Source organism: Lontra canadensis, unplaced genomic scaffold (assembly GCF_010015895.1).
Source record: "Lontra canadensis isolate GAN:19392208 unplaced genomic scaffold, GSC_riverotter_1.0 scaffold25, whole genome shotgun sequence".
Lineage (NCBI taxonomy): Eukaryota > Metazoa > Chordata > Mammalia > Carnivora > Mustelidae > Lontra > Lontra canadensis.
Window position 1 is genome coordinate 8,492,805 of NW_022631019.1, and position 24,010 is coordinate 8,516,814.

At 53.3% G+C, this 24,010-nt stretch overlaps 1 protein-coding gene across 1 annotated transcript in view; it reads left to right on the top strand.

Annotated features, from left to right (window-relative positions):
* Positions 1 to 14,015: 14,015 nt before the first annotated feature.
* TNFRSF8 (TNF receptor superfamily member 8) overlaps positions 14,016 to 24,010 on the top strand; it is a 61,789-nt gene continuing 51,794 nt past the window's right edge. The window contains 1 exon segment of the mRNA XM_032863441.1: positions 14,016 to 14,120. Within this exon segment, the coding sequence (XP_032719332.1) occupies positions 14,058 to 14,120 (63 nt within the window). The 5' untranslated portion in view covers positions 14,016 to 14,057.

Here is a 24,010-nt window from a genome sequence, read left to right on the forward strand (position 1 = left end):
GTGGCTTGTCTCGCGTTCTGCTCTTGTGCCCTGTAAGAAGCCAAGCTAATCAGCAGGTAAAGTGTCATTGAGTTTGGAATCCTGGACCTGCTTCCTAATTATATCACCCCTGCTTTACTATGGAATAAAGCCGGCATCGAGGAAAGACACGGCTCGCGTGCACGCCTTCGCCGCGTGCTCAGGACGGCTGGCGTGGCCGGCAGGATTCCATGTCATTGACTCATCGTGTGTTGGAAAATTGAGAAGAATCTGAAAAGAATGCTAGAATCTTGCTTGACTTGACCATAGCAGAACTGAAAGTAGTAAACTGGGGAATAAATTGATGCGAAGACAGACTTTGCAGGCATCCCACTGAAGATGAAATCCTCAGGGATGGGCAGGTGCAGCCGAGACGATGGGCTCTGTGCAGGGAGCGGTCAGCAGCGGAGGCCCATCTGGGGCTCATCCCTTGGCATGCCGGGCATGAGGTGGAACTAGCCAAAGTCGAGACCACGGGACGCTGCCTTGGAAAGGCACTTGGAAGTCTAAGAAAAATTAAACAATTTGGGAACATTGCAAAGATACAAGCCTCTACTGGCCAAATTAATCTATAACTTGGCAGAAAGACGTGAACAAAAATCGTGGAAAAATCTGAATATCCTAGATGCACGTAGCAAGTAGAACTCTGCATGGTTAAGAAATAATGTATACCAGCTGCTAGGTTACAAAGAAGGAAGATGTGGCCACTAGCTAAATGCCTAAAAAGGGTGCTGAAGAGGAACCAGAGTCCTGACACCACACTTTGTGTAGAAGACCCGTGTTACCCCACAGAGTTAGAAGTCAGAAGGAAGCTCACAGCCAGGCCCCCAGGAGATGTAATCATGGATCTGAAGGCTTCTAAAAATGCAAAGTCCTTAGTGTCCCAGGTGCTCATTTTGGAGGTTCCCATCTTACTGATAAAAACCGTCTTGCAGTTAGACCAGAACTGGCGGAGGGGGAAAGAGCTATCTAGCAGAGTGATAAGGAAGGACGGGTCAATGAATAATTTAGTTTAAAGGGCAAAACAGGGGCACCTGGGTGGCTCAGTGGGTTAAGCCTCTGCCTTCAGCTCAGGTCATGATCCCAGGGTCCTGGGATGGAGCCCCACATCAGGCTCTCTGCTCCTTGGAAAAGCCTGCTTCCTCCTCTCTCTCTCTCTGCCTGCCTCTCTACCTACTTGTGATCTCTGTCTGTCAAATAAAGAAAGAAAGAAAGAAAGAAATCTTTTAAAAAATTTAAAAAAAAAGGGCAAAACACCCTTGGGACCCCGACCCCCATCCTGAGGACCCAGGAGACTGTGATCACCTCTGGTGGGGAGGATGATCAAAGCAGACCTAGAGGCACCTGCATGGGTCAGTCAGTTAAGCGTCTGCCTTTGGCTGAGGTCATGACCCCGGGGTCCTGGGATTAAGCCCCATGTTGGGCTCTCTGCTCGGTGGGAAGCCTGAGCACCAGTGACAGTTGAAAGTAATCAGGGGCCTCATTTCACAGATGTCTCAATTAAAAAGCTCCGTGATCAATGGGACGTCTGTTGGAATGACCATCTAGAGACAACCCTACAGCAGTGGGATGAATAGAGAGATTTAATAGTTATGAAAAACAGAATTACGATGGTAGAAAAGGGAGTTTCCAACAGGCCCTGGATATAGCTTGCTTTTTGCTAAATCAGAGACAGATTATAGAAAGGCCCCAGAAGATGTTAAACACTCTCACCCCAGATAGAGGAAAAAGGCAGGCAACAGTAGGCAGACCTAGACTTCCGTATAAAGGAGCGACTTTAGGACCATTCTGTTTCATCCCAGTTTCTGTTTCACCACAGAAACTGAAGGATCATTCCGTCTCATCACAGGGTATCGTCGCTTACAGGCACAGACATTCTTAATGGACCACAGTGGCCAAAGGATGGCTGCAGCTTAAGAGAATCCAGGATCTTTCTCCTATGGGTGTACTTGAAGAATAACTGGAGGAAAATTATATACCGGGGAGGTCCCATGTTGCAGATCAGAAAACGGCTATATATTCTCGTCCCTCTGCTCACCTTGTGCTTGTCATTGTAGAGCAAGTCACATACACACACACATCACCAACTGGGATAAAAAATGCAGTGTCGATCTTGTTTCCTGCCAACAATGCCCCTGGATGAAATGTTCCTTATAATTGCCAATATTGTCCTGATTTTTTAAAAAATGATTTATTTATTTGAGAAAGAGAGAGAGGCAGCACAAGTTGGGGGGAGCGGCAGAGGCAGAGGGAGAATCGGGCTTCCCGCTGAGCAGGGAGCCCAATGCGGGGCTCGATCCCAGAACCCTGGGATTATGACCCGAGCCGGAGGCAGATGCTTCACGACTGAGCCACCCCGGCATCCCCTCCCTCACCGTCTGTAAGGCTGAGCTGTATCAGGATGTATTTCAATAGCTCTGTCACAGTCTCGGGTGATAGCATTTGGCTTTCATAATTTGATGAAGACACAGGCTCTCTTGCCATACACAAGAGCCAAGCGAGGAATCTGCTGGTTGGCATGTGGGAACAAGCCAGTGGTTTTTGGTAGCTCACCACCAGAGCATCCGTGACAGCCACATTTTTATCATTCGTCTGATCCATCATTCCCTCTCCCCTTTCTTGAGGGGCATCGGTATCTGGTTCAATCACACCTTCCCTGTCAGTTTCTAGATCACTTTCCTCACTAGATGGTTCATTTGTCTTTATGTTTTCCTACACCTTCTTCCTGTTTTTTCTTCCTTGATATTGTCTTCTGATTTAGTTTTATGAGTAGCAGGTAGCATTTTACTCCCCCTGCTCTCCACCCGCTCCCGCAGGAAGTGATGCTCGGATCCCGCATTCAGTGAAGACAGTAATAACGTCTCAAACCAATATACCACTAACATTCTTTTTTTTTTTTTAAGATTTTATTTATTTATTTGACAGACAGAGATTACAAGTAGGCAGAGAGGCGGGCAGAGAGAGAGGGGGAAGCAGGCTCCCCGCTGAGCAGAGAGCCCAATGCGGGGCCCGATCCCAGCACCCTGAGACCATGACCTGAGCTGAAGGCAGAGACTCAACCCATGTCCAGGCGCCCCAGACATGGGACACTTTAACTGGGTAATTTCCATTAATAGTTTTTCAGAGGTCATGTTCTCTCCTTATGCTAGAATGAATGATATTATTATCACCATAAACAATGAATGTACGAAAATGTTGTATGCTGTTAAAGTAACATTTTTAGGTGAAAACTTAGAAGGACTGAGAGAAGTCCATCAGATCTTATCCAGCGAGCCTACTGACTTCGCAAGGTGCCGCATGGACCATGCATGAGGCTTCAACACTTGACACTAACCTAGCTGTGCTGAACAAAGATATACAAAACCTACATGAGGAGCATTCCTTTCTAGAGTTGTTAGCGAAACCCTTCAAACCCCTGATTTGTTCTGGCTCGTGGTCTGACTGTAACCCTTTAAAATACTTAAAGATAGGTTGGAATCCCGTCTCTACACATGTTTGGGAATCCATTAGGGAAGCTCTATTGCTTTCAGTTATTATTTTTGTTGTACATTTTATTAAACATGCTGTTAGAATGCTAAACACCCCGAGATTCAAGAGGGAAAAGTCACAAAAGACTATGCTTAGCCATAACCTTTCCATTCTTCTCTAGATGGGCCCAGAGCCAGTGTCAAAGATTCCATATGTAATTTCAGACTTGTAGCTGCCTATTGTTGGAAATATGATTCTTATTTCGTTTATTGGAATTACTTTGTTAACTCGTTAACTTACTTCAATAAATCTAGATTTGGCTTCTTCTTCTTTCTTTTTGACTTAATTTAATTATTAGATGTGAATTTGAGTTGAAGTTTGTTGACCGATGATTGACTGATTTCTCCAACACAAAGCTTAAACGCACGACCCCGGGATCAGGACCTGAGCTGTGATCAAGAGTCAGATGCTTAACCCACTGAGCACCCCCAGGTGCCCTGGAGTTTTCTGATTTAAATCCTTACTTCGTTTTGCTTGATTCGGTTTAAGGTACCTAACTTGTTTGGATTCGATTGGATCTTTACCTTATGACATCAATTAATGTTTCATACACTTTGGGTTTGATTTTGTTTGACTCTCATTGAAAACGTGATTAAGTCATTGACATCTGCCTTCTTCCATGTGACCAAACTAGGCCTGTTACACTGCCTCGAGACACATTCGATGCCTGCATGACTCTTAGGAATTTGTGATGAGCAGTTGTGGGTGGCCTGTAGGGAACAAGACGGAGTCCCTCATGCCACGCAGGGGCCCGTGTCAAGCAATGGCGCGGGCAGTGAAGGGGGCCGCAGCTCCGAGATCTCGCTGAGACCCGTACCAGCTGAGGATGCCCCAGAACTGAGAACCAGCAGAAGCAGACCAGGTCTGCAGGGGCCCGAGGTGACTAAATCCTTCAAAAGGGGAGGATGTTGGCAGTAAACGGTCAGACTTCTCAGACACGACCCCTCTCTGTCTGATCGCTTCAAAAAGGCAGCTGTACCTGAGGCTCTGCTTTATGGATCTCCGAACGGAAGCCTGGGGTCTCGGGACTGTCCCTGCCCTGACTTGCTGCCTGACTTCTCCTTAGGGTCAGTGTCAGTCCCGTAGGAGAGCGGGTGGGAAGCGACTCACTCTCCAAATCTTTCTCAGCACTCACATGTGGGGCCACTTTCTTATGCAAACCAGCAACAAGGTAAGAGGGAGTGACTGAGGATTGTGGATGACAACTGTGGGGTTTTTCTCAGCCCAGAACAGGGTCCCAGTCTCCAAACGCAGCCAAGGCCAGAGTTGGGGCTGGGCCTCAGTTTCCCAAGATCTCAAGAATAGCGTGCCTGTTCAGCTCCAGGCCCAACCAGGCTTTAAGACCTCTTGGCTCCGATGTGGAGGGAGAGAATATCCTGGGTGTGGGCCTGCCCCTTCCTCAGTGTTGTGGAGGGACTCAGGGGAGTCAAAGGCCAGAGGGATTTTCTGAATGAACTCCACACGCTGATGGGCAGCTCCTGCCAGGAACAGGGTCCTTCCTGGCTAGGACTGTGGCCTGGCCTGTCCCCCAACCCCACACTGGCAGGCTGTGATGACAGCATGACCATGGTGCCCACACCCTGTTCCAGGTTTTACTTTCTGAGCCTACTTGTCTCAGCCTCTACACTGCATCCCAGGAGAGATCCCCAGGATGCAGGGCCATGCAAAAAAAATCCAAAAAATGTGCATTAAGCCAAGCCCATTCCTATCAGTGGACAAGACAGGCCATCCCTGCTCCCACGAGCTCCCACCCTAGCAGGAAAGTCAGGCTTCCAGCCAACAGTTTCAGATGAGGGTGTGAGGCTTTCCTTGAAAGGAGCAAACAGGGTGAGGTGACAGATACTGGTGCCAGCAGCTTGGGGGTGGGGGAAGGTCTCTTTGAGGCCATTTCCTCTAAGCCAAGACCTGAAGGATGTGAAGGGCAGCATTTTATTTTTATTTTTATTTTTTTAAAGATTTTATTTATTCATTTGACAGACAGAGATCACAAGCAGGCAGAGAGGCAGGCAGAGAGAGAGGAGGAAGCAGGCTCCCTGCTGAGCAGAGAGCCCGATGCGGGGCTCGATCCCAGGACCCTGGGATCATGACCTGAGCCGAAGGCGGAGGCTTTAACCCACTGAGCCACCCAGGCGCCCCGAAGGGCAGCATTTTAAAAATTTATTTTTTTAGTGCTGCTGGGCTGACTCAGTCAATGGAGCATGTAACCCTTGATCTCAAGGTCTTAAGTTCAAGCCTCACGGATGTAAAGTTTACCTTAATAAAACATTTTATTTTTTAAATAGCTTTATTGAGGTGTCATTGACATATATACTTTACCGATTTAAAGGGCACGGTTTGGTGTTTCTGCATACATGTACACCTCTACAAGCACAACCAAGGTGATGAACATATCCATCACCTCACGAGTTTCCTTGGAGGGCCAGTGTTTTGAGAAGTTGGGGAATAGCATTTCAGACAGAGGAATTAGCATGTGCAAAGGCCCTGTGACAGGGTCAAGCTTGGTGGCCCCAGGAGCAGAAAGGAGGCCAGTGAGGAATATGTTAGGGGATAAGGTGGTGGTGGTGAGGGCCAGGAGCCCCACCTGGGGGGTCTTTCTGGCCTAGGAGAGAAGCTTGGTTCTGAATCTAAGTGCTTCCTTGACACCCTCTTGAATGGTGAGTGGACAGCTACTTAATACTTGGCCATCAGACCCTCTGGTCCTGGCCCCACCAAAGCTCTTCTGAGAAATCAGCCATGTGGGTCTTGATACCCGCTAATGACTTAGTAAGTGGTTTCCCCCAGAAATGATTTACATTTTAATTGGGGCCTTCGATACCTCCACCCAAGGGAATGACTAATGGTGGACTTTCAGGCTAAGGGGCAGGCCCACGGACGGAGCCTTAATCAATCACTCCTCAGTGTCCAAATTCTCAGCCTTCAGAAAGTGAAGCTGGCTTCTTGAATGTTTAGGTTGTAAGTCATGATTTGAGCCCCGGGTGCCTCTGACCCCTTCACACCCTCCAGGGTTGGTCCTTGGGAGGCTCCGCCCGGCTAGACTGCCACAGACCCAGCTCATGTGGGGAGGAAGGGGAGTAGACATAAACACTAAGCCAGTCCTCATAGAGCAAATTCCTTTAGAACAGACTCTCCAGGAGCTTGAGAGCAGGTTCCAGGATAGCCAAGAAGTGTGGGCTACCCCTGGGACTTTAGGACATCACGGCTGGGGGTGCAGCCACCACCCTGGAGAGGGGAGAGGCTTACTCTAGAGTCACAGACTTGGGTTTGAATCATGGCTCTCAAAACTCAGTAACTGGGGGTGCCTGGGTGGCTCAGTTGTTAAACATCTGCCTTCGGCTCGGGTCATGATCCCGGGGTCCTGGAATCGAGCCCCGCATCGGGCTCCCTGCTCAGTGGGAAGCATGCTTCTCCCTCTCCACTCCCCCTGCTTGTGTTCCCTATCTCGCTGTGTCTCTCTCTCTGTCAAAAAATAAAAACAAATACAAAGCCTCAGTAACTAGGTGTCTTGGGCAGGTTATCTCTCCAAGCATCCGATTTCTCATGGATTTAAAAAAATCATCCTTAAAAAAAAAAAAAAAACAAACATCACTTTCCAGGGGTACAGTACCAGGTACCTTGAAAGCACTTTTGATTCATTAATTCTGCATTTTTAAAAAACCGGATGTCCATGTCATGCCAGGCTCTGAACATGGGGGGCCAAATCCCTGTCCTGGGTGTGTAGGGGGTGGTTCTTTTCTCCTAGGAAGCCAGCAGACCCCTGGCCTTGATTTTTCCATCCGCAGGGTGGGGGCAGCACTTCCTGGAGGGAAGCCTGGCTCATTGGGATAGGAAGGGCCCTGTGAGGAGAGGTCCCCTCTTTCCTGAGCGGCCGCCCCCAGGCTCTCCTTTCCAGGAACCCAGGATCTGGGGCCTCACTGCGGGGACACGCCCGAGGGGACACACTCTCCTCACCTGAGCTGCTCTCACCATCAGTTGCTTGTTTCTTTCTTGTACCCAAAGCCTCTGATTCCGTGATTAATATTGGACTGGGCTTGGTTTCCTGAGAGTTGAAATGACTCACCCCCATTCACAACGGCCCTACTGAGCAGGAAGGTCTGGGGGAGACAGGGACTCTGCGACCGGGAGCCGAGGCCCACGGAGTCATCCCCGCCACAGGCTGGGCCTTGGCCAAGTCTCTTTCCCTCTCTGGTCTTAGCTTTGTCCCTCTGGAAGGTGGAAGGAAATATTGGAAACTAGAAGGAACTGTGGGAGCCCTTGCCCTGCTCCCAGGCCCAGGATCTCACAAGGGTTAAAACCACCTCCTGCGGTCAGGAGAGCAGGGCCTCCCCATGGTGTTAGTCACATTCACCTTTTACCCTGGGCAGTTGAGATCACTGTTCGTATTTTGCATGAAAAAGATGAGGCTCAGAGAGGGTGAGTGACTTTCCCAGATCCACACAGCTAGTAAGTGGCAGAGATAGAAATTGACCCAGGCTGTCTGCTGTCGGGTTCTAGCATCTCCAGCAGAGCCGGACATGTCCTGCAGGAGCCCCCAGGCCCGGATAAGATCCAGCCCTCCTCTGCTTCACTCTCCCTGGAGCCTTGGACCAACAGGACTTAAAGCAGACGGTCAAATCCCAGCCCATTTCACAGATGAAGGCACTGAGGCCTGGAAGGGGATAATCGTGTGGCTAGATGCAGACCCGGAACCCGGGCTCCCTACTCTCCATCTAGTCTTCCCACCCCTCGAGCTGCCGCCTCTCAGGCTGGAGCCAAGACTGAGCCTGGACCTGGGTGCTGAGGCCTGGGGAAGGGCCCCACAGCAGGGTGACCAGCAGGCTGCTCGCCTGTGCCGAGGTGCAGGGGATGGTCGCCCCTCTGGGGTCCCTGGAGGGCCGGGGGCATCTCCAACTCCCCAGAGCTCTCCCCTGTGGACCAGCCATGGAGCCCGAAACCCCTGTGTGAGTCACTCCGGGCTGGAATGGTGAATGCCACGGTAAACTCACCCCTGGGCAAGGGGAACACCAGACTATGAGCGTTTCATCTGCGGTCCCCAAAGGAGAGGTCTGGGGCCAGAGCAGGCGCCTGGGTCCCCAGTGGGGCAAAGGGCACATTTCTCTGCTTGCAATTCAGAGATTTCTACGTCCACTATTTAATTCTGGGCTCATCACAGGTCTCGGAAGGCTGCCCAGCAGTTTCCAAATCCACGCCCGGTGGAGAAGGAATCCTGCCGCCCCTGGACCAGGACCACCTCTGGGTACTCATTCACCTGTGCAGTCCCCGCCCACGCTGGGAGAGCCAGCTTCTGTAAGCGACAGCCTAGTGTGGGAGTGACGAAACATGACTTCTGAGACTAGATCATAAGACCCTGTGGCTTCCATCTTTTTCTACGGGATCACTTGCTCCGGAGGAAGCTGGCTTCCCTGTCGCGTGCTTGGGTCACCGTGACTTGGACGTCTCCTGCCTACAGTCATGGGAATGGCTGACGCTGGGAGCAGGGCATCCAGTTCCAGCCAAGCCTTCAGAAGCCTGAGACCCCAGGGGACATCCTGATGGCAACGTCATGAGAGACTCTAAGCCAGAATCACCCTCCTGAGCTGCTGACCCACAGAAACAGAGCGATGTAATGTTTGTTGTTTTAAGCTGCTAAGTTTTGAGATACACAGCAACAGAGAACTAATAACGCTCGGAGAAAAGAAATGCCTTGTGACATGGCTGGACCAGGACTCCTTTACCAGTGCTCTTTCTCCTGCGAAAGCAAGGGTGACAGGGGCCCAGAGGGAGAAGAGAAGGCAGCTGAGCCCCGAAGGTCAGGCAGGACTGGAGCCAAATCCCAGCTCTGCCACACTCTAGCTGTGTGACCTCAGGCAAGTTACTTAACTACTCTGAGCCTCAGTTTGTGCATCTGTGAAATGGGGACAGCAATACTGACTTGAAATCTTCTTGCCAGGATTAAATGTCTGGCCAAGGGCCTGGGTAACCTCCTTGGGGGCTGTGCAGTGCTGGAGCTTATCCAGGCAGCTGGGAAACCCCTAATGTTTGTTCCTTCCCAACTTTAAGGAGTGAACTCCCTGCCTCCAGCCCTCAGTCGCCACTACTCACCACCCCCTGAGAAGCCAGAGCTGAGTGACCAGGATCCAGCCTTGAGCTGAGGAGACCTCTGGGGTGTTTGAGTTGGAGGCAGCCCGACTCGTAGATCCCTCCAGAGAAGCCCCCTGATGGAGACTCCTACTTCCATCAAGGCTCCCAAGAGACATACTCAGAAAAGGAGCTGGGCTAACCAGAGCAGAAGGGTCCAGGCTCTCCTCTTCCGAGTTCCAGCTTCCTCACCGCCTGCTGCTGCCTGTGGCAGAAAGAATCCCTTTATCTGGGAGGGTATTTGGGGGCTATTTGGGACTAGTGTTCCCAGCTGTCGGGGAAGTCCCTGGATTTCCTGAGCCAAGTCGGAACCTCGTGTCTTACTCAGCATCTCTTTGGTGACAGGCTCCCTGTTTCCTTCGGAGGGCTTCCTGCCATGCCCGCCTTCTGCCCTCTTCCTCTGAGATCAGACGGTGTGGGCAGGTGCCGCTCACCTTCCTGCCTTCTGCAGGCCCGGGGACTGGCTTCCACAGCTCGCTCTGGCAGGCACGGCCCCTGTGATCCCATAGCAGGGCCGGCCGCTTGCCGCACCGTGTATGGGGCCCGGGGACTTCCCCTCCTGTTCTTCAAAGCACTTTCACGCTTGTTAGGGGGTTCGCCCGCCACCTGGAACCCACAGGAGGTGCCCAGTGGGCTCTATCCAGCACCTGCTTGCTGGAGTCTCACCAGCCACCACTTTCCTAGGCAGCTGCAATTTCTCCAAGAGAGGCTGGACCTCCCAAGGTCTCCAACCCTGTCTCTGGCCACCAAGAGTGCCCTTCTCTCTGCAGGCCAACTGTGGGCCTGCAGCCCTGTGCCAGGCACCGTCTCGGGCTCACAAGGCATCCTGGTCCTCCAGAAGCACACGGTTTCCTGCGACAGAGGGATACACAAACCAGTCATTACAGTCATGACGCAGTAAAGACCAGTTCTAGAATTGAGGTACCAAAAAAACGACAGAAACCGCCATTCTGCCTGGGAAGATGGCTGGGGGAGGGGAACGGACAGCTCCGGGAAACTGACAGCGAGGAGATGACCTTGGAGCAGGCTCTGAAAGTGAACAGGAATGGAAGTGTGTTCCCGGAGGACTGGGATGGGTAGAGGTGTGAAAGAGGCGGGGAACGGATGGCACGCGTGGCTGGAGCAGAGGATAGTGGGAGAAGGGGAATGGGAAGCTAGAGCCATAGGACTGAGCCAGGAGACGCAGGGTCTCGAACACCACTGGCTTTGATGAGCGCTGGCCCAGTGGGTTCGCTGTGCTGGGCCTTGGTCCCTCACCTGCACCATGGACACAAAAGAGAATCTTCCTCATGGGCTTTCCCAGAGGAGTCAAGGAGCCGACGCCTAAAAAATCTTAGCACAAAGTAAACACTCAAAGACAGCTATTGTTGGGGCGCCTGGGTGGCTCAGTGTGTTGAGCCTCTGCCTTCGGCTCAGGTCATGATCTTGGAGTCCTGGGATCGAGCCCCACGTCAGACTCTCTGCTCAGCGGGGAGCCTGCTTCCCCCCTCTCTCTCTGCCTACTTGTGCTCTCTCTCTCTGTGTCCAATAAAAGGCAGTACTGTTATTGCTATTAAGTAAATAATCTGATCTATTTATTTATTTATTTATGTCAGTACATCTTTAGAAATGATCTGATTTTTCATGGCGAACACCCCCCCCGCCGCCACTGCACCTCTACAAAGGTTCTGTGCGGGGGGGAGGGGCAGCTGAAAGGTCCCTGAAGCCCAGGAGGGCAACACGGGGGTAGTGGGGGGAGAGACAGGTTGCTAGAGCATCGCTGTTCGGATCGCTGTTCATGGATGTGTCGTATTCCAGTAAACAAATGTACCACAGTCCGCTTCGCCCCTGTTGCTGTCATTCTTGGGGTATTTCCAACATTTATAAATAATGTTTTAGGAAACATCGCTGCGTGTATGGTTTCCCTTTTTCTTTTTCCAGTTCAACCATTACCTTCATTCTTTTTTCTTTGTTAGGGCGAAATTACAGAGCCCAAGTTGTAAACAGTGTTTGTGTGTGTGTGTGTGTGTGTGTGTGTGTGTGTGTTTTGTAGGGGGCTTTTGCTAAAAATCGCCATATTGCTTTCTGAAAAAGGTTGTAACACTTCCCAGCAGAGTATGAATGCATACTCCCATTTCGCCACCATTTTGGGGTTGGATTTTACCGAGGTTGTTTTTAATAAAGAAGACCAAACACACACAACATGCACACACAAACACAAAAAACCCTGATGATTTAAGAAGTCTAAGAAGGTATGAAGGTTGCATTCATTTGCATCTCTTGCTAGAAAGGTGGAATTTTTTAAACCTTGTAATGACATGCATGTGTATTTCCCCTGGGTCGGCCGTGTTGGTGGTGGTGTTTGGTTATGCATAGGGGGTTCACTAGAATTTATTTATTCAGAGAACCGGCTTTTCTATAGCAGAAAGCCCTGAACAGGGAAGCAGGTGTCCTGGGCTGCTCCTGACCCTGCCTCGCTCGTGAACAGTCATGGGTGGTCACCTCCATGAACACTCACGTAATTGTTTGACATAGTCTCAGCTCAAACATGCCAGGGCACACTCCCCCAGGGCAGAGCCCGGAAGAGGGTCTTCTGGAAGGATGCACAGTTACAGGAAATTTTTCCAAGTAGAATCCAGGAGCTTGAGGAAAGTCGGGTGGGGTGGGAAGGGCAGTTACGGAATGTTCTAGTAGGAGACTGCCGGCAATGTTGTGGAAAAATAATCAGACCTGCGAGACACCAAGGGACACTCGGAGAAACAGGAGAACTCGGATTTATTTTACGCCGGTGGACCCGGATGAGCTCGTGCTCTAAGTTCTGGGCCCGGGCAGTGGGGTTATGGAGCTTTTACAGGGGACTGCCAGCAGTTACGTTCCAAGGGGTATGCGGACTGCTGGTAAGTGGGTTTAAACTGGGCGACCAGGGCTGCATTAGGTGGGACCAGCAATGCAGGGAGCCTGTTTATGGAAGGGGAAGTGGCTGGTTATCTCTTACTTCCAGTAGGGCTTCTGGTTATCTCTAGTTTATTCTTGGTAACTTTCCATCTTCTGGAGCCTCCTGGTCTGGGCCTGCTCTAGGTAATTTTCCTCTTCAGTAGGACCAAGGAGATGAAGGCGTTTCTGGAAGATGGGGGACATCTTGCAGGGACAGACCGAGGTGTAGAATCCTGAGGGCCACTGGGCCGTTCTGGGCTCAGGGAAAACAACTGGCCATTTTAAATCAGAGCACCTAGAACTGGCTGCCTATGTCTCTGCCTCCAGGTCTGAAAAAAAAATACAACACAAGCAAATGAGCCGGTGACCTGCAGCCCGGCTGTTGGATGTTCCGTATGTATGCTTGGAAGGTAGAAAGAAAGCAATAGAGAACCCGTGGGGTGGAGAAGCGCTGGAAGGGAAAATTATTCCCCTGCAAATGAGAATTTAACTTGAAGAATTGTATGGTTTATTTCTTTTAGGTAGGAGTTCCAGGCTCTTCCTCTAGGCAGAAAACTCTCAGAGGGCAGGGAAATATTTGTGGATTGACAACAAAATGCTCTATACTCTGTCCAACAGTTCCTTCAATAGTCAGTCCATCCGCCTGTCCACCCATCCACGCACCTGCCCAGCCATCCACCCACACACCCATCCATCCGCCCATCCCTCCACCTGTCCACCCATCTCCATAGTGATCTGTTCCCTCACCCACCCACACACCTGTCATCTATCTACTGATTCATTTTCTAGCAAATATTTATTCAGGGGTGTTGGCTTCTTCTGCAGTCCCCTGACTTCAGCTGTCCCTTCTAAAAGAATCCCCAGGGCGAGAGAGAAGGTCTGGGTTGACCCATGTCAGAATCTACTCAGGTCTAGCCCTATCTTGGGGTGGGGGTGGGGTGGGACCATTGTGCCTGGAGCCTCCCAATCTCCTGAGTGCACCCCCACCTCCAGGGGCAAGGGGTGGTGGGTAGGGTCTTGGGGGGCGGGGGGAGAGGGGAGCTGCCTTTCCGGGCCCTCAGTGCCCCGGGGCCAGGCAGCAAACTCCCTGGAGCTGGGAGGACGGCTTCTGGCCAATCAGGACAGGTCTTTCAAAGAGCAGGAGGGGAGTGTGGCTTGTCCTGAGTCATCTCTGCACGTGTTTGTCCGCGCTTTTTTTTTTTTTTTTTTTTTGCGTTCTTGGAAACCGCTCTGGGTGCCAGTGTACCTCTGGATGGTGGGGGAAGGGAAGAGTTAAGGCAGAGCCCTCAAAGAAAGAGCAGCCCACTTTTGAAGTGACTTCACAGCTGCGGCCGGCGCTGGGGAGGTGCGTTGGGGAAGTCTGCTGGCGCCCGAGGTTCACCCAGGTGTTGCTCCGGCTCTGGCCGGCACGTGGGCGCAGCGCGCTTCCCAGGCCGCCTGGGTGGGCACGTCTCCCCAGCCAGCTCAGCCTTCCAGCCCCCGGGATGTGCCCCCTCCACACCATGCTGGGACTGCTACTCCTGGGGGTGCTGGGAGCCTTCCCGCAGGTAAGAGGGCAGCAGGCGCCTGGGAGGCGCCCGTGGTCCAGAGCCCCCTCCTTGCTACTGCTGCCCTGCGCCCCTGGCAGTGACAGCGGAAGTCGGGGAGTCTCTGCACCTCGTTACCGCCCAGCTGGGGTGAGGGGGGCACAGGTGACAAACAGGGGGAGAGGAACCTGCAAGGATTCACAGGTGGGAGGTTGGCTGACTGGCAGCTGCTGGGGGCCTGTCTTCCCCCGCCCTGGCAGAATGCCGCAATTATTCATTCAATCAGCAATAATTGAGCGACGGGGAGGGGGCTGCCTGCTGGAGGTAGGCTCCTCGCCGGTGGGGGTCCTGGGCAGCCCAGGTGGGGCCTCGGTGGCCAGAAGAGGTTGGTGCTGGGGCTCTCCTTGCTACCGGCCCCTGGTCCCTAAAACGGTTGGCGAGGGGAAGTTGAGTGTGGGTGAGACGAGGGAATGAGGGTGCTAGACGGGCCAGATTCGTACTTTTGCCCTTACCCCTGTCTGACCAATGCGTGGATCCCGGGCCCTGGAGCACGTGGTAGGTGGCCGCCCCTGGAAAAAGGTCAGCGATGGGGTTGACGTCTGCTGGAGGAAAACCCCAGAACCGAATCTGGGGACTGCTCTGGGAAAACGGAGCCCTTCCCCCGTGGCCAGCACCGAGCTAGGCATGGGGTGGGAGCAGAGCTCGGATTGACCGGTCAAGGTCTACTCTACCAAGGGCACTGAGCACAGGGTCTGAAGAGGAGAGAGGCCTGTGGCTGGCCGTAATTCCCTGGTGGAATACAAAGTGTCCGTGAGACACCTGCGGGGCAGGGTATGAGCGAGCGCAAAAGGCGGGAACAACAGTGGTCTGTTGCGGGGAGGGCCGGTCCGTCCTCTTTAGTCCTACAGAAAGGGCAGCCCTATTGTGGAGGTCAGCCCTGTTCATCCCATCCTCCGGGCAGGGGCGAGGAGGGAAGGGGAATGGGCTCCAGGCAGGGGGAGGAAGAGTATAGGTGGAAAAGGGGGACAAGCACACTTCATAAGCGTATGCCCATGTTTTATTAGTTGTTTATTAGTTGTAGAGAGGTAGGTAGGGTTTTCCACATATGATATAGAACGTGCGGTTCCTCATTTGGCTTCTACATCGGCAGCATGTTTTAGAAATACTGTCTTGGCGATCCCCCGCTTCTCTTTATTTCTCTTTTCCCCATGTTTATCTTGGAAAATGCTACATAGTATTCTACCAAATGGGGGTTCCATGGTTTTCTTTATTTAGGTCCCTGATGGGTGGGTGGTAAGTTTCCTACCGCCGTTTGGTTTGTTTGTTTGTTTGGAATTGTAATGGACCGTGTCGCAGGGATGCCTTTGGGAATGTGTAGGAATGTGTACGCTTCTTTCCCCAGGGAAGAAGCTGAGGGGAGAAGGCAGAGGTTGCAGGACGAAAATGCACACAGGTGATAAGATGCCACCAAATGGGCTTCCAGGGTGGCTGGACAATCCCCCTTCCTTCCCCGCTCCCCAAGCAGTGCCTGAGCCAAGTGACTTGCCCACATCCTAACCGACTTTTGATCTTATCAGAGTTTTTATTTTTGTCAATGTGACCGGTGAAAAGGGCCATATCCTTGTTGTCTTAATTTGCATCTCTCATGGGCTCAGGCTGGGGCATTTCGAGGCAGGAATCGGGCTGCCTGTGGGGGATGGGGACTGCCTGCCCAGTCTCGCCGTCCTCCGACTCCCCAAGGCTTCTTCCGCCTCTGGGATTCCAGCGAAGTTTTGGGAAAATTCGTCATAAGAGGCAAAAAAAAATTCCAGGTCAAGGGTTGAATTTTAAATTCTTTTTTCTCAGCGTCTGCTTGGAGACTCCATCATTTTGTGGTGGACGCCTGAGGCCAGAATGACTCCCTGCTGTGTGTCACCTTGTGTGTCACCAAATCAGAGAGATTTGGCCTCTGATGCCTCGCGCTACAGTCTCCCCAAGAGTGGTTTTGGTGAAGGGACCTGGGGTCACTCTGATGGGAATCCTCAGAATTCTTTGCCCTCATGCCTCCCGCTCGCCTCCTTCTTTCTCATCCAGTCACCTTGGGGTCGGTGGGTGGGTGGTGGCAGGGGAGGGAGGCCCAGGGTCATTCTGTGACCTCTGCAGACTTCAAATTCCTGTCATCCTCTCCCAGGGCTAAAGCTACCACAAAGCTCCCTCTGGCACTCATGCCCCCCTGTCCCAGCTCCCTTTCCCTCAGGCCAGATGTAGGCTCTGAGGCTCCTGCTGGGCTCGGTTCTGCTGAACGAGGCTTTCCTGGGGTGACTCATAAGCTCTATGTGTCTCTCTTCCCTCAGGGCTTTCCAGAGCTGGGCTAGTGACCCCACAGAGCTGAGTGCTAAGAGTGGGTTTTAGGCACCAGCAGGAAGGCATCTCCTTGCCGGCTTGTCTGGGAAAGGGGACTTTTCTAGCCACTCCGGGGCTGTGCTGACGCAGGATTTCACCCTATGCACCAGGCAGAAGGCAGAAGGGACCCAGAGCGGGGTGACCCATGTGACGCGGGGGAGGAGGTGTGGGCTGGTCTCACTCAGGGCCTCCCCTTCCTCAGAGAGTGGCCTGGGCAGCCAGGAGCGCACAGTGGGGTTTGAGCGGGGTTGGGGGGGACATTAGTCAGCTTGAGATCAGTCAATGCTGGAAGAAGGGCAGCGTTTACTGTAAGTTTCTGACTCTGCTCCCACTCATCTCTGACCTAGACTTGTTTCTTGAGTTGATTGTGATTCATTCTTCAGCTCAAATGCACCTTCCTCCAGGCCTCTTTTGCCTCCGGAACCTCATCGGAAGGAAAACAGGGCTGAGGGAGATCTGGGTCTGGGTCGCCCTGGAAACTAGGGTTCATTGGCCCAGACGGTTGGTTTAGCCCAGGCTGGGCCGGGGTGGCCTCATCGGGCTCATGCGCTGACCCTGGGGGGCCCGTCTGGGGTCACGGCCGCCATTTTCTAGACGAGGAGGCAGAGGACGGTCTGGCCCATTGTGCCAGGACGGGTCAGGGGCTGAGCGGGACCAGAGCTACAGACCTCAGGGACAGAATGTCAAAAAAAGCATCTCGGCAAGACCAGTTCTCCAGCTTCTCTCTCTCCTGCCACCTCCCCAGGGGCTGTTGGGGCGGAGGGAGGGAGGCCTCATTCCAAAATCTTGGCTGTCCAGGGTTGAAAATCACTGGCATTCTCATTGGCCTCCCCGGTGGGGAGGGACCTTTTCTATGCGGCCCAATTCAATTACTCACTGACTTCTTGGGTCCTTGGTGATATTCCTCCAAGTTCCCATTCATTCATAAAATCATAAAGGAGCAGCTTCTCTGGGTCTGGCACGTGCTGGAGTGCTGTGGAAAGGTAAGTCATTATTAAGCTCCTCTTGAATGCTAGGTACTGTGGGTGCAGGATGAAGGTGAACCGGTCCTTGCCCCCAAGGGTGTGGGAAGAGGGACCCAGAGGAGAGAGACTAGCGCTTGTGGGGAGATCTGCCCCCGCCAGTGGGAGCCCACAAAGGGCCCATGCTCACCTCCACCTGCACTGGAGGGAGACAGCTTTTGACACGGGGCTGGGGGATGGGGAGAGAAGGGGGCCAATGTCCTCGCCAATGGCCCGGTGGAACAGCATGTCAGCGAGGGGGTGTGGGCATGGGCTCTTGAAGCTCCCTCGTTGGCTTTCATGCAAGGGCTCTGGGCTTCCAGGAGCCGCCCGCCAGATGCGGTTCCTGCACTGGGACAGGCTGAGTTCTCTCTGTCCACACAGTCTCGTGGTGGAATAGGGGGTGCCCTGCATACCGGGTCCCTGGCTCCCCTCCCTGTGCAGGCTGGGATGACAGAGGTGGTCCCAGAAACAAGCCAGCCCTTCTAACAGGTGAGCTGACATGGGGACGAATCCAAGACACCTCCAAGAATGGACAAAAGCTAAAGTACCCGGGCAGGGGTGGGGGAGGGGCTCCGATCCTTTAAAGCCATTCAGTTTTCCGTGGCAGCCGCTGTGTCCCTCAGTGGCTGCTGCTGCTGGATCTGCTAGCCCGGGGGCTAGTGGATTTTTCTCCCATCCGAGGTCTCACGGAGTGTGAGGCCTGAGTCTTTGCTGCCGCCCCAGAACTTTCAGGAGGACCGTGATCTGAATGGCTGGCTCAGGCAGCTGGGCCGGGGGTTCTCTCGGGCAGGAGGGGCGTCGGTGAGAAGTGAGGAGCTAGCAGTCACACAATTTGGACTCAAGGCCAGACCTTGGTAATGTTGACTGACTTGCCTCCATGCCGTCCATCCCCTCTCGTCTCCGTTGCTCTATAATCTTCAGTGGCTCCCCGTTGCCAAAGGTAACATTTCCCAAAGTTACTTCCAGGGAACAGGCGTTCCATGAGGAAAGGGTTCCGTGACCACCTAAGACCACCAGCAATTTGTCTCTCGGGCCCCCAGCTTTTCCTTGGCGAATTGGAGAGCGAGCAAGCACAGTAAAGGCCTAGATTTAAAATGTTAACCTCCCAGATGGAATCCAGGGGTTGGTGGGTTGGTCGTATTTCGTTTGTTGGGTTTTTTGGCTTGTCACCTGAGGACGGTGGGTGGAACCGGCGTCTGGTGGCATGCCGTGTGGGAAATGACGAGTCCTGGGCCTCTTCTCCTTCTGCTCCCACGGTCTCTCCCTGTAAACCACCGATTTCCCATACGGCTCTGTTTTTCCCTCTTCAGAACTTCTTCTCTGTGGGGCCTTCCGCCAGGGAAGCTCTCCTCTTCCTTCCCTCCTGCCAAGATCTTACTTTCCTTGGAGAAAAAGTGGAAGTGCCCCTCCTCCGAGAAGGTGTCGTGAATCCCCCACGCTCGTTCCTGTTCTCTCCCCGTTGCGTGAGGCTCGCGGCATTTTGCTTGGCGTCGGCGATCCCTGTGTTTGTCTCATCATGTCTCCGAGGTTCTCCTTCAGTCCTTTGCTCTGCAGGTTGGTGCATAGTGTCTCCAGCGGGCCTGTCGCCAGAGCCGCGTGCGTGAGCTGGGACCGTCCGGCACTGGCTTTCCTGAGGCCCCCAGCGCCGGGCCCAGCTCCCAGTTCCACCGCAGGCCTTTAGGGAACGCTCAGTGGAAGGAGACGTGGCTTTATTCTTGGCCTTCTGGATTGGGGCCCTGGCTGAGTTCCCTCCCGGGCCATCATTACCACCCATTCAGTGGCTCGGAACAACACAGAGGATTATCTTTCTGATCTGGGGTTCCTAAATCCAAAATGGCATCGGGCTGGACTGGAGGTGTGGGCCAGCCTGCAAATCTCTGGAGACTCGAGGGGGGAGATGCGTTGCCTTGCCCTCCCAGCTGCTGGGGGCACGGCATCCTGAGGCTCAGGCTCTTTCCTCCATCTCTGAACCTGTCGTCCCCAGCTTTCCCTGATTGGACTCACCTGCCCTTTCAAGTCACGCTTCTGACGGCCCTGGCTCACTTGCATAATCTAGGATCATCTCCCCATTTCAGGGTCACTCGTTAGCAACCTCAGTTGCCCCCTGCCACATAAAGAGATATCATCATCGGTTCTGGGGTTTCGGATGGGGACATCTTCGGAGGGGTGCTTCTCCGCCCACCACAGACGCCTTCTCGTCTTCTTCCATCCTGCCGGGGAGTGTTGCGGGGAGGATGGCCACTGTTCTGGTGAGCGCCAGCTCAGAGAAGGTCTCGCTGTTCCTGGCATTCTGCCAGCGAGTGCCAGACCCCCTCTTTGGGGGCTGTTTCTGGGTTGACTGTCTTTGGGATTATCTCCGGACACAGGCCCGGCTGCATGGAGCCATTTGCACACCCCCCTGCAGCCCCCTGGAAGCCAGGGGTGGGAACTGGGCGGGAGCTCCCCCGGTCTCTTGCTCTTGGGCGTGAGATCAAGGAGGGATGCGGCCGGTGGGCAGAGACCAGGGGTGGACTGTGTGCCTGCGGGTGTGTTTAAGGTTAGGGAGGAGCACGACTTCAATTTTAGGTGGTCTCTTGGCCCCGAGCTCTAGTGCTGTACAGGACACGGCTGTAGTCAGCACAATACCGGTCCCTTAAAACATCCATGTCCTAAGCCCTGGAATCTATGAATATGTCCCCTTACCTGGCAAAGGGGACTTCGTGCCTGTGGTTAAGGGTATAGACCGTGAGAGGGGGAGATCAGCGTGGATTATACAGGGGGTCCACTGTCCTCGCAAAAATCCTTCAAAGCAGAATCTTTCCTGGCTGTGTCAGGGAGAGACGATATGGAAGGAGAGGGAGATGTGTCAGAAGGATCTGCCCCACCAGCGTGGCCTTTGCAGAAGGAGGAGGGGGGCTGTACGCCAAGCAATGCCATCCGGGGAACATAGCAGTTTCCAGAAGAAGGGACTTCGCTGATGGGCCGCATAGCGGTGGGACCTCAGTTTTCATGGCAAGGAAATGGATTCTCCCCCCACAGCCTCTGGCAAGGATGCCGCCTACCCACACCTTGATTCTGGCCAGCTGACACTTGACCTGGGCTTGGGGGTGGGGTGAAAAGGGAGGGGTCTCTGAGGGAGTGGCACGAAAGACCAGTTGGAGGGGGTGCTGGACAAGGAGAATGGGGTGGTCAGGCAGGACCGTGTGCAAGGATGCTGGAGGGAGGGAGGGAGGGTAGGGGTAGAAGTGGGGATGGGAAGAAGGTGGGAGAAGGTGCTGGAGGATGAACAGGCCAGCTGGGTCTCCTGGGCCGCTGCCTGCACTGTGGACTTTATTCATAGTTTCACTGGAACCCTTCAGCAGGGTGGAGGGAGGAGACCAGTCCTGTGTCTGAGAAGATCCGTCTGGCATCTGCGCTGTGAGTGGAGCACGGGGCCTGGGGTTGATGGGAGGAGGGCCTTGGATGGCTCCCGGCAAGTGCATGCTGGGGGGTGGTGAGGAAGCACTGGTGAACTTGAGGGTAGCACTGGGGGTTAAGCAGGCAGGACTAGTGACACAGAACGTGGTGGATCAGAGCCCGCACAAGACAGGTCGGTCCAGCTCCCGGCGCTAATACTGTCCAGGCAAGTTTCTTAACCTTCCTGTGCCTCGGTTTCCCCACCTACAAAATGGGGCAGATGTAAAATGGTCTAGAGTGGGACCTGAGATTTTGCATATTTAGCTGTTCCTAGCCCAGGCATCTCACCTTGAATGACAGAGGCAGGGATTCCCTGGGCTAGGGGTGGGATGCTTCTCCCAGCTCTGCCTGCCTCTGGTCCCTTTGTGCATTTTGCATTTGATCTGACTCCCCCAGCCTCCAGCCCCCCACCTCTAGCCTCTTGGTTCCTGCAGGTGTAGCCAAAACCAGGTGGGGCTTTTTGAAAGTGAAATTTACCAGGTTTTGTAGGGAAAACCAAACCAGCCTGAAAACAGGCAGGTTTAGAAATGGAAAGGTTTCAGGCCACTCTCTTTTATCTTGATGCCACCAAGGTCAGGCCCCAGTCCTCTGGTTGCACAGCTCATTACTCTGTGGACACCTCGCTCTGCCTCAAGCCTGCTGGGGAACCCCACCCAAAAGCCCCCCTTGCAGTCCCTGGGCTTCCCCCTCCCACTCTCTCCTTTCTGATGCCCCTTCTCTTCCAGGCCAAGGCCAGTTCCCCAGGGGTAGCAGGAACTGATGGGCCATCCAGGGTCTGGACCGGTGGTCAGGGGAGATTGATGGCGCCTCAGTGTCCGGGGGGTCAGCCTTCTTGGGGCTGCCCTAGTGCTGAAGGGGAGGGGCTTGTGTGAATGGGCAGTAGTGCAGGGCAACCTGGGGGCCAACAGGGAGATTGCAGAGGAATAGGCAAGAGCAGGGGCAGAGGTGAGGCTCTGGGGCGTGGGATGGGCCAGCTTCTGGGCATCACAGCGCTGCGTAGGTGAAGCTTAGGACCCCAGATGCCACCTCTCTCTAGTTTATGGGAAGGTGGGGTTGTCTCCCCTATGGGAGCAGCAGCTCCTAGAGAGTATTCGGGGAGCAGGTCAGCTCTCTGACGGGCAGTAGGGGCTCAACGCCCCCGTGGAGTGGTCAGGGTGGCCAGGAGTCCCCTGACCCCAACTCAGATCCTGCCTGACACCTGCTTGCCACCAGGTGCTACGTTGGGCAGGTCCTTCTCCACTCCGAGATCAGTTTTTGGGGTAGTAAGTAGGGTCTCTCAGGACTGTTGGGTTCAACAACTATTGTTGTGACTTCTACAGCACGTGTGCACTGCTCTGGCCCCATTTTCTGGGCGCCTGTAAAACCATGCATGATGTCATAGGCAAAAAAATTCCCCACTGTCTGCGGGAGAAGGCCAGCCACAGCGGTCTGAGGGCATCTGCGGTGGATGCTGGGGGATGGCGCTGAGTTGTGCCTCCACCTGGACTCAGCCTCTGTCCCTCTTCCCCCATAAGCCCCACATGAGAATGAGGCCCCCACTCTCCTTCCAGGGCATCCAGGCTGAGGGACCAGCGCCCCTGGGGACCGCGGGAAGACAGCGCCCCCTGGTGGCATCCTTGGATCGACAGGGTTTATTGTGAAAATTGTTGCCATCTCTATTTGAGCACCTGTTACTGGCAGGTGTGGTTTTGTACAATTGCTTTATCTTTCTCTCTCCTTTCATGTAGACATAAAGAACACAGAATCAAATATAAAGTCCATATTCAAATGTCACCATCTATGTCAATATTCTCTTTTTTTTTAATTTTTAATTCTTTTTTTTTTTAAGATTTTATTTATTTATTTGACAGAGAGAGATCACAAGTAGACAGAGAAGCAGGCAGAGAGAGAGAGGGAAGCAGGCTCCCTGCTGAGCAGAGAGCCCGATACGGGACTCGATCCCAGGACCCCGAGATCATGACCTGAGCCGAAGGCAGCGGCTTAACCCACTGAGCCACCCAGGAGCCCTCAATATTCTCTTTTATAGCCCCACTCAGATTCAGAATCTATTCCAGACATCACATTCAGCCACACTGTTTCATTAGTCTCCCTATTCTGGAGCATTCCATAGCTCTTCTTTCTCTTTTACACAAAGAGTCCAGGCCAGTTGTTTTGTAGAAAGTCCCTTAGTTTGGGTTTATTTGCTGTGTCCTCATGATTTGATTCAGATTATGGACTTCTGGTAGAAAGACCACAGATGTGATACCGTGTCCTTCTCAGCACAATAGACTGTTTTTACTTTAGATGGGCAGCATGTGGCCCAGAGAGGGGGAGAGAACTGGGGACACAGTGAAGCTCAAATATCCTCTTGGCACTTAGTTGCTGTGTGACCTCGGGTGGGTGACTGAGCCTCTCTGAGCTGTGGTTTCCTCATCTGTTATCATGGGGGAGGGGTGATCTGGCCCCAGAGGGCTGACAGTGCCATAAAGGAGGAGATGTGTGACTGGGGTGGGGGGCATAACAGGCAATACCATGGATTCCCTATTCTTTTCTGCACTTTCCACTGTCCCCCACTGACTCAGGATGTGGTGGCAGGAAGTGAAGTGTAAGAATTCAGCCTCCTGTCAGCTGCACCCCCCGCTTCTCCCCCGTCCCAGACCCTGGAGAGAGAGCAGGGCCTGGACCTAAAGCCTCCTCAGAGTCCATAATTATCAATGAGATGAGTGGGCAGCCAGAAGGGGAAAACCCAGGCCAACGACCCAGAATTTTCCCCACACTCAGCAGGCCTGAACTTTTGCACCCCCACCCAGCTCCACCTGTAGGCATCCAAGCTCACTTGGTTAAATGTTGGGGGTCAGGCAGGTCTCTGTCCCTAGCGAGGCTCCCAGAAGCTCCCCAGTTTACAGGAGAAGAAGGAGATCCTGCTGGAGGGAGGGGACTGGGTGTGGGTGGGTAAAGAGAGTGTCCTCAAGTCGTGGTCTCAAGTCCTGGGGCTTTGGATTAAGTGAGAAAGGAGGTACACAAATGCCATGGGACTGGTGGGGCACAAATGTCAGGTTACGTTGATTTCCCATTTATATGGTAACATTTCAGATCTGCAAAAAGAAAAAA